Raw genomic sequence first — 9,938 nt, forward strand, 5'->3', positions numbered from 1 at the left:
CCAGGTATCACACCCGGAGGTGTTTGTACCGCGAGGGCTAACAACCGCTTCGAAGTCTGTGAAATAGGACAAAAAATCCTCCAAGTATCACCAGTTTTGTTACAAAAGGTTAACCGGGCTTACTGGACACAGGAGGAACCAGCTGCAAGGGCACCCCGCAGCAGGCACATACATGAGGAATCTACGACATTTTAACCACACTCTAACTTGAGGGTTTTTTACAGTCAGGCCAGCACTCTGACTTCATGACATCGGTACACTCACCCCCGAGCTGTAACACAGGCACCCACATCTCAGCTCCACCACAGAATTTGTTACAGGGCTTGCTGCCGCGTTTTTAATTACTAGATAAATTCAGGAGACTCAGGCCAGAAGTAACATACAGTAGGATGCTTTATTAATTGCATTTGGTCAGGTTTCAGTTACATTAATTCAGGAGAGCAAATGTTGTCCATCTTACACAACAGCACTGCATCACCACCACGCACAAAGGCTCCCACCAGGCCAAACACCAGCAATTTTCCCTTTGAAGTCTCGCCTGAGCACTGACAGTGACCTGAAAACTGAACTGCCTCGGGCCAGCTCCAGCAGACACTGGCAACAGCTGAGCTCGCTGACAGCACATTAACACTTACCTGCAACTAGTCAGACTGCAGTAGCACCAAAAAGCTTTTAGCACGTACCTTGCTTATCCAAACCTGTCCCTTACAGGCTGCAAAGCACTAGAAATACCTTTCCCCACTTTTAATCAGTAACAACTCACTATCAGGGCCACGCAAGTCAAACTCTGCATTGTCCTCCCTGGAATCCCACCCTTCCCTTCTGGATGAAGCAGCAACACTGCTTTAAGTCCAACTGAAGTTAGTCATCAGCTGAACTCTTGGTTCCAGCTAATCTCACTAATTCCAGTTTTTTTTCACTAATTCCAAGTGCAGTGTGGTTAACTATTCACTGAGCTCGTATTTCAGAAGTGAAAGACTTGGTGATCTCCAGTCTATTGTCAAACAGCTTCATGGAGACTTCCCTTTTGTCTGTCTTCTTATTGTATGGGAACTGTTGTGTAACTTCTGCTTTAGCTAATTAACACTGTAATGTTTCCACTTAGTGCAAAGCTGGAATGGACATACATTCCCAAAGGTATTTTAAGCAAGCTAGCACATCTTAGCTTAAAGAGTCTGCTAATATGCTTACACTGTGCAAGGAATAAAGTTTACCCACTAACCAAATGACTGGAAAATGCACACTAGCCAACAGATTTAACGGGACAACTTCCTTTGCAACTACAGATTTAACCAGAAGACCTTGAAATGTTGAGGCTGACTGACTGAAGTTGGTCAGATGATGCTTCTTACCTTCCGTTCATGGTCAGTGTTAAAGTATTAGATTAGACCTGCATGTATTTGCACAACAGTAGCTTAAGAGCTGCAAACTAGCACTGCACTTTCAGCCAGTGCTTTAGCCAGTTAAGACCACCACTACAATCTCAGGAAAACCATGTCCAACGGCTAGTCATGCTTGTCAGGCACAACTAAGCCTTGCACAAGGAAGCTTTTGCTATATCTTTTTAATATTTGGAAGCTAGATAATTATACTTTATTAACAAAGTTTTAATTAAACATTTGCTCACATAATTTAAGAGACACAAACTTTTGTGGATGCAACAGCTTTATTGGAATGAACAAGTGCAGTGAAACTTTTACGTGGATGCAAGACATGACTAGCTAGTTCAGTTACCACCCCTCAGGCGCAGCACAAGGTGCAGGGTGGACTCCTTCTGGATGTTGTAGTCAGACAAGGTGCGCCCATCTTCCAGCTGCTTGCCAGCAAAGATCAGCCTCTGCTGATCTGGAGGAATGCCTTCCTTATCTTGGATTTTGGCCTTGACATTCTCAATGGTGTCACTGGGCTCAACCTCCAGGGTGATGGTCTTCCCTGTCAGGGTCTTCACAAAGATCTGCATGCCGCCCCTCAGACGCAGCACAAGGTGCAGGGTGGACTCCTTCTGGATGTTGTAGTCAGACAAGGTGCGCCCATCCTCCAGCTGCTTGCCAGCAAAGATCAGCCTCTGCTGATCTGGAGGAATGCCTTCTTTATCTTGGATTTTGGCCTTGACATTCTCAATGGTGTCACTGGGCTCAACCTCCAGGGTGATGGTCTTCCCTGTCAGGGTCTTCACAAAGATCTGCATGCCGCCCCTCAGGCGCAGCACAAGGTGCAGGGTGGACTCCTTCTGGATGTTGTAGTCAGACAAGGTGCGCCCATCCTCCAGCTGCTTGCCAGCAAAGATCAGCCTCTGCTGATCTGGAGGAATGCCTTCTTTATCTTGGATTTTGGCCTTGACATTCTCAATGGTGTCACTGGGCTCAACCTCCAAGGTGATGGTCTTCCCTGTCAAGGTCTTCACAAAGATCTGCATTTTTCCTCTGCAAGAGAAAATATAAGTGTGCTTCACTCATTTTCCTTTCCTTGTGCAAGGCAAGTGGCAGCAGGGCCAGCTCCACCCCTGCCCATGAGGCACCCTGGTTTCATGGTGCCAGGAGCCCCCTGCTCCCTCGAGGCAGGGCACCAGAGGGGCGGGGCTCCCTGGGAGCGCCCCGCCCCGCGACGTCAGAGTAGAGGGACCGCCCACATCACGAGAGGCGGGGCTACCCGCCCCACTCCCCTTCCCGCCCAGGGAGCGCGCGCCCGCCCGCCATCTTGGCGGGGGTTGCTGCGCCTGCGCGGCCGCCATTTCCCGGGCCCCTCTTTGTCGTTCCCCCTCCATCCCCGCCACCGGCTCGCGCTGCTGCCGTTAACCGGCAGGGGAACGTCCCGCCCCGCCTCCACAGCCCGCCATCTGGCCCCGCACCCCCTCCACCTCGCCCAGCCGCACTTCCCCTTCCCCATACAGCTCCCCTCCGGCCACCCGGCACACACTGTCGCCGCCGCCACGACAAACAGCCTTCCCTCTCCCTCCCCTCTCCCCGCGAAGGCCCCGCGAAGCGCTCACCGCGGGGCGCGCACACCAAGCCGACAGCACAACGCACTCCGAGACCCAGGCGGCTGCAACTGCGCCACACATACCCTCTCCCGGCCTTTATATAGCCTCTGCTGCTCCGCCCACCGCAGCTCGGATCACTCCGCCAGGCACTATTTTCCGTGTCTCGCCAGCCGCGGCACTAACGCAGGGGTGGAACGCAACGAGTCCGGCAGCGCGGAAGAATCAATGCGCTCCGCGCCATGGTGCGGTCACGCGCTTGGCGGGCGGGGCGGGACAGTGAACGGACAATGGAGCGCGGGGTAAAACGTGGCGTGGAGCTGCTGGAGCGGGGCCGGAGCCCTGAGGTGTCTCCGCCGAGGCCCCTCAATTTTGGGGGCGCCTCCCTGACTAAAGCCTTTTGTGAGAGTTTTAAACCTTTATTCAGGCTAGGTCCCTGTTTCAAGCGTGCCTCTTTGCTTTCCCTCCCGTGAGGAGGGGCTCCCCTTGCGGGCCTCGCCAGGCGGCAGGGTGCCCATGAGGAAGGGGGGGAAAGGCGTTATTTTAGCGCGAAGGAAGCTGCTTATTTCTGTGTAAAAAAAGTCTCAGATATTTTTTAATTTGCTAGAGGAGAGTGGCAGGGGTGCGAGCTCCCCTGTCATGGACCAGAAACAGTATTGGGAGGCACAAACGGGCTGGGGCTGGCGCAGATACAGCTAGGCCCCGTGTGACACCGGTGCCCGTGTAAACGTGCGGCCAGGGGCAGGAGCAGCCCGTCGGGGCAGGGAGAGAAGCAACCGGGAGGGCGGAAAGATGAAGGGAAGGAGAAAGAAAGTTCAACAGACCCAGAGGTCCGAGTCCTGCAGAAAGCTGTCCACGTGAGATATCAAGCAGTGAGTATATCTACATATAACACGTGTACGTACATAAAATGGAGTATATAGCTGAGCTATCGTGGGCTTTAACTCAGAACTAAGGCCTTGCCACGGTGCTAAAAGTAATCAGTAATAGAAATAATAATAATGCCTGTTTCGTACGCCTCCGTTGCGCCCGAGTTGGCCCCTGTGCCGTCGTAGGCAAAGTGCGTGGCAAGCCAAGGGCACGGCTGAGCACAGAGCCGGGCTGTGTTTGCAAGGCTCGTGCACGCCGTTTGGCTCCGTCCGCCCACAAAATCCTTCCCTTGCGGGTGCCCACGGGAAACCGCTGCCTACCAAACGGATAACACGGATAACAGGGATAACGCAGCGCCCGGGGCTGCGCGCCAGCAGGAAAGGAGAGAGGCCCAGCAACAGCCCTGTGATTGGTTTGAAGGAAACTGGCCCACATTTGCCTGACACACAGAGATTTTACAGTAGGGAAATGCTCTGGGGACCTTCTGGGCCTCTCTGCATTTGTATCAAAATTCGACATTTACAATAAATAAAAAAGAAGCTCAAACATCCAGGTAGTTTAGCTGAAAAAGAGCCACAAAGGTCTTTTGGTTCCTGTGCAAGCTGAGGTAGGAATGGCACTCAGTGGCTTACATTGTACACACCAGGAGTTACATAAACGTTAAAGATTTGAAAAGACTTTCAGCTTTAGAAGGTCTTTCATCTTGTTTGAGAGTAAATAATAATACTAAGCTTATTCAGTTAGTTACAGTGTGTGCATTCAGGACTGGTCTGAAAATAGTTGAAGCAGCACATTGCAATCTATTTCATGACAAGATGGAGTTTTATAATGTGAATAAATACAGATGATGCAGTGCTGTTCTTTTATTTTATTAGGCTAGGCAGCCTACCACTAGGCACCCTGACTGAATTTGTACCCATTTTCTGAATTCTGTAATCAAATTGTGGAGCTGTGCACCCCAAAAGTGTCAGATTCATGCAATGTTCAGACTGCAAAACAGATGCTAGGCCCTAATTTAATAGAGCCCTTAGGTATGACAGACTGGCTTGCTGGAGAGCAGTGCTTTCCTGGACTGGGAGGAGCTGTCAGCAAACAAAGCCACTCCATTTTTCTGCTACACCATCTTTACAAGTTCCCCTTGCTGCAATTTCAAGGCAAGCTTGGTGAATAGTAGAGTGTCCAAACAGACCAAGATGTCTTGTACTGACAAATACTGATTTCTTCTGCCCCAAAGCCTGTCACTTTGTGTCTTGTATTATAAACTCTTTGGGGCAGGAAGTACCTCTTTATTGTGTTTGTCTATATTCCAAAAGTATAGCTGCTCGGAGACATCCCTTTCAGTGAGCTATTTACAACAGGGATCTTCAGACTTAACAATAGTGTAGCTAACCATTTGGCTCAGAATAGCAAATAGAAGTAACAACAGTAAATAGAACAAGTAGTATTCTAACCACTCGCATAGAAATGTTATTTTATATCTGTAGCTGGTTAGCTCTCCACAACCTGAGCTAGTTGGATATACCATGGATAACTGAACAGTGTAGATAAAAGAGCTGATCAGTGAACAGTGCAGATAAAACATCTGTTTCTAAATCTACACTGACTGTGGTCTCTGTGCCATACCTTTCATCCCTTCCGGCTCTGAAGAGCATCGCAGTCCCGACACAACCGTGTGAGCCAGGCCAACCCAAAGAGAATAAAAGAATTTGTTTCCAGAGAGCTGCTCCCGACCTAGTCCAGGAGAAGCCCGGTCATGTTGCCACAGGGCTGCCCGCAAGCCACCAGCATTACAGAGACCACCAGCCTGGCCAAGCCTTTGCAGACGCTGCAGAGCCAGCGCAGAGCCAGCAAGGCCCATGCTAAGCCCCACCTAAAAGCTCCTGCACCATCTTAGCCAGCGAGTGCAGGGTACCTGTGATGTCTCTGCTTTACTGCCTTTGCCTTTGGCTCTGGTTCTGGGAACGTGGTGCAGAGACCCCGGAGCAGGCTCTGTGGGGCCTGCAGGTTCATACGTGGCTGCCTCTCCGCTATGTGAAGTAATGGGGCAGGGCTGGTAGGCCAGAGTTCCCCTGAATTTCAGGGTTTGATGCCTCTTTCTTGTTTTAGGGCTTTTCTGCAACTGTGGCACCTTCATCTGGCCATGAGATACCCACACACGCGAGAGCTGCCCCTATGTGTGTTTTGTATAGTTGCATACAGGTAAGAAGGAGAATCAAATGGCAAAAAAAGCTATCTTGCTCCATTGCTAAATCACCATGAGCAGTCTGTTCACGGATGCACATCCGTGGAAACACAGAGACTTTTTTTGTTTAATGCAACGTAGTCACTTTAACCCCAGATAAAACATCTCCCTGCGCCAAAAATGAGGAGGAAAAAGGTGAAAGCAACGCCTGGAGATGCCGGGGATTGAACCCGGGGCCTCATACATGCAAAGCATGCGCTCTACCGCTGAGCTACATCCCCCTGCCCCACACCCCTCCTCGTGGGGACGCGGCTACGTGGGGCCTGCGGATGGGGCTCTGTGGGTCTCGGGTTCAGTGCTCTGCTGGCTCTGTCCCCGGTGGGCGCTGCGCCCCCCTAGCCAGGGCCCGCGCTCACCCGTGGCACTCCCCACACTGCACGCCACCCTCCCGCTCACCCTCACCCCATGGCAGGGCCAGGCAGGGAGGGGTGCAAAGTCCAGTGCAGATTTGGCTGCAAAAGACGGGTCTTCTCTAGGGAGTATCTGTTGGCTTCACCAGTGTGCGGGATGTGATTTTATGTCGGGGCTGGGCGGGGGGAGACGTGCAGGGCAGCGCCCTCAGCTAACAGCGGGCGAGCTGTGCCACGCGTGCCGGGTACGGGGCACGAGACCCACGGAAGGGGAGCTCCTGCCCTGCAGCAGCAGGGAGTTGAAGCTGTGCCTTGTGTACAACACAAAAGGGAAAAAAATGCAGCAACGGGGTGTCTGTGGAAGAGGAAAGGGCAGAGATACTGATACAAACCCCGTGCAGTGAGGGGACACGGGCAGGCAGATGGCTCCTGGGGGCTGGATCCCACTGCGATGCCAAATGCCAGAGGGGCACAGCCCTTGCAGTGCACAGAGCTGTGTGCGAGCCTCAGGCAGCCTGAGAAGTGCAGGAGCTGCCCGCGCTCACGCACACAAAACACAGCGTTTGCCCCTTGGGAGATCCGGGGGCTTGGCTGCGCGCACCGAGGGGGGCACGTCGGGCGAAAAAAAACAAGTCAGCCTCCCCGTCGGGGAATCGAACCCCGGTCTCCCGCGTGACAGGCGGGGATACTCACCACTATACTAACGAGGATGAGCTGAGCGAAACTTTCCGGCGGCCGGCGGCTAACCGCGCTGCCGCGGGAGCGGCTTTGCCCCCGGCCCGGGGCAGGGACTGGAGTCCTGCCCTAGCTCGGCTGGGCCTCAAAAAGGCCGCAGTCACCAAGGGGAAAAGAAAAAAGAAAAAGGAAGCCCCATCCTGCCGAAACCCGGGATCGAACCAGGGACCTTTAGATCTTCAGTCTAACGCTCTCCCAACTGAGCTATTTCGGCGGGCATGGGTGCCCCCACTGGCTCCGGCTACCACCGCCCGCGCCCCGGGCGACCCCGGCCGCGGCCCCGGCGGGGGGAGCCGCAGCCCGACGGGGCGCCCTGCCCGGGGGCTCTGGGGCCCCCCCGCGCCCGCCTCGGCATCGCTTTCACCAGACTCTTGCAGCGTTTGTACCGCTGCAGGGACGCGGGAGAGCAGCGGCGGGAGGGACCCCCGGCGCCCCCAAAATAACAGCGGCAGCAGGGTGCTGGGGAGCGTTTGCAAGCGGCCGGCTCGGGCAGGCGCGGTCGCAGAGGTGGCAGCCCCGACGTAGCTCCCAGGAACACACTGCGACCCAAACCGCGGCGTGCAGATTTGTCAGAGATCCTTTCTCGCACTAGCAGGTTTGGCCTAAGGTCTATGTCTCCCTTCTTATCCTTCTACAGTTTGACATACTGTTTTCTAATTTCAAAAAAAAAAAAAAAAAAAGCCCAGAGACAGATGCTCAGTTTTAACAATTCTGAGAAGGTACAAAACGCCATTCTGCAGCACTTCGGCCTGCAGCCGCCAGCCTTGTTTGCTAATGACCGAGTGAAGATCCCTTGAACTGCAGAGGAGCCCGTTCTCCACCCTAATAACGATGTTTTGCAATGTTCTGGTGTATTTTATATCTCCATACGGGTTGCCATGTTTCCGAGCATTAACTCATGTAATTCACCCATTAAGCGGAGGACCGCGGTGCACGCGGTCCCCGGTGGCTGCGCTGGGGCCGGGGGCGCCGGGCTGCGGGTTTGCCCAGCCGACGCGGTCTCCCGCCCGCGCAAAACGGGGGAAACGCCGCGGCCGGGGAAAGTGGCAGCGGGCCCCAAAAAGCGACCTCCCCGTCGGGGAATCGAACCCCGGTCTCCCGCGTGACAGGCGGGGATACTCACCACTATACTAACGAGGACGGGCACATTGGTCCGTTCCCCCCAACGCCGCTACAACGGTGCAGCCGCGCCCGCTCTGCGCCGCGGGGCCGGGACGGGGCCGCGCCGGGGCCGCCGCGATGCGGACGGAAGAGAGGGGAAAGGAAGGGCCGCGGAGCCCGGCTCAGCGCCCGCGGCTCCCGGAGCGGCGCCTGCCGCCCGGCTCGGCCGCCGCCGCTGCGTGGTGGCGGCGGGGCGGGCCGGGCCGGGGTAGGGCTGTGGCGCCTATCCATGCGCGGTGCAAACCCAGAAGTGCAGCGAGGGGATGTAGCTCAGTGGTAGAGCGCATGCTTTGCATGTATGAGGCCCCGGGTTCAATCCCCGGCATCTCCACTTGTTTTTCTTCCCCCGCGCGGAAAAAGGTAAAAGCTCTCTGTAAAGCAGGGTGCTTTCTCGTGCCGTGTTTACCAAAGAGCTGTAATTCGTTTTTTGTAAAATGCGTTATTTGTAAAATTCAGTATTTGTAAATAGCCTCAAGATTCCTGTTCTTTTCTTCCCCCTTGTGAACACAGAGCAGTCTGCAAACTTCTGCCACAGTCCTTGCTAGAGGAAGGAGCACTGCATGTGTGTTTGTGATTATTGCTGAACACTATGGCATTGCAGCCTTTGTTATAAATATTCAGCTACGACAGGGTATTTCCCCTCTTGCTCAAAGGCCAAAGCTCATGTTTCATCAAGCACATCACATTTTAACTTACTCGTGTTGGAGCCTGGGCCCCTGCAGCACGTAGGAGCAGCAGGAGCACACGTTCAGCGTTTTACTGTTCGGCTTGTTCAGGAGCATGAGCTCTACAGGCAGCCCCGGCAGCAGGCACCCGGACCCCGCTGCAGGCAGCCCCGGCAGCAGGTATCCCCACCCGCCGGCTGCGTCCCAGTGAGGCGGGGGCTCTCCAGGGCCCAGGCCCAGCTCCCCTCTGCAGGCAGGAGGGTTACCGCCCACACCTCCTGGTATGAAACCATTACAAGCAACAGCAAATCAATAGCATGAGCACAGGGTTTAGCAAGGGAGAAAAACAGTAGGTGAAAGGAAAGGTAAATCCAAGCAGATTTCCCTCTGGGTCTATCACGCTTTCTTGTTGCAAAATCAGCAAATCACGTCTTTAAAGTCTTTCCTAAAAGCACTTCTTGAAAGTGCTCTTGCAGCAATTCACCGAGGCCCATTAAATTCAGGGTGGTTCAGAAGCACCACAGTATACAAAGCAGCACCAGTAAACCACGGAGGAGACTAGGACATGAGATCGAAAGGACAAGACCTGAGCCAGGGCTGGTGTAAGATGGCATGTTTCAGATGCTTTCCCGGCAAAAATGACGGCCCAGACCCCCACCCCTCCCACAACGGGGGCTGAGGGCAGGTCGTGCTTGCACCGCGTGAGGAGCACTGGGCTCTGCAGCTCCTATTTTGATTCTATTCATCTTTACACATCAATAGGATGGTTCTGAGACAAAACGTACCTGAAAAATCTGCAATGCAACCTTGTCTCAGTGTTTTTTCTTGAGTATTTACAGTCAAGCCAGGGAGCAAGGTGGGGCATTGCAATGCTCAGCTGTCCTGGCACAGTCCCACTGCACTTGTCCTGCAGGAAATTCCTGGTAAAGTTCTGCCTT

The 9,938-nt window shown here is 53.9% G+C and overlaps 1 protein-coding gene and 5 non-coding genes across 6 annotated transcripts; 1 reads left to right on the forward strand and 5 right to left on the reverse strand.

Annotated features, from left to right (window-relative positions):
• Positions 1-375: 375 nt before the first annotated feature.
• LOC112991841 (polyubiquitin-B) lies at positions 376-3,147 on the reverse strand. The gene is made up of 2 exons (XM_064522036.1): positions 2,990-3,147; positions 376-2,423 (listed from the first exon to the last, which is right to left on the reverse strand). The coding sequence occupies exon 2, from the start codon at positions 2,414-2,416 to the stop codon at positions 1,727-1,729; it is 690 nt and encodes a 229-aa protein (XP_064378106.1). The 5' UTR covers positions 2,417-2,423; positions 2,990-3,147; the 3' UTR covers positions 376-1,726.
• A 3,091-nt stretch (positions 3,148-6,238) lies between these two features.
• On the reverse strand, positions 6,239-6,310 carry TRNAA-UGC (transfer RNA alanine (anticodon UGC)). The gene has a single exon. It is a non-coding gene; the product is annotated as a tRNA-Ala (tRNA).
• Positions 6,311-7,077: 767 nt separating this feature from the next.
• TRNAD-GUC (transfer RNA aspartic acid (anticodon GUC)) lies at positions 7,078-7,149 on the reverse strand. The gene has a single exon. It is a non-coding gene; the product is annotated as a tRNA-Asp (tRNA).
• Positions 7,150-7,315: 166 nt separating this feature from the next.
• TRNAF-GAA (transfer RNA phenylalanine (anticodon GAA)) lies at positions 7,316-7,388 on the reverse strand. The gene has a single exon. It is a non-coding gene; the product is annotated as a tRNA-Phe (tRNA).
• Positions 7,389-8,242: 854 nt separating this feature from the next.
• TRNAD-GUC (transfer RNA aspartic acid (anticodon GUC)) lies at positions 8,243-8,314 on the reverse strand. Its single transcript has one exon. It is a non-coding gene; the product is annotated as a tRNA-Asp (tRNA).
• Positions 8,315-8,594: 280 nt separating this feature from the next.
• On the forward strand, positions 8,595-8,666 carry TRNAA-UGC (transfer RNA alanine (anticodon UGC)). Its single transcript has one exon. It is a non-coding gene; the product is annotated as a tRNA-Ala (tRNA).
• The last annotated feature ends 1,272 nt before the right edge of the window (positions 8,667-9,938 follow it).

The sequence above is a fragment of the Dromaius novaehollandiae genome, chromosome 17 (genome assembly GCF_036370855.1).
Source record: "Dromaius novaehollandiae isolate bDroNov1 chromosome 17, bDroNov1.hap1, whole genome shotgun sequence".
In the NCBI taxonomy this organism is placed as follows: domain Eukaryota; kingdom Metazoa; phylum Chordata; class Aves; order Casuariiformes; family Dromaiidae; genus Dromaius; species Dromaius novaehollandiae.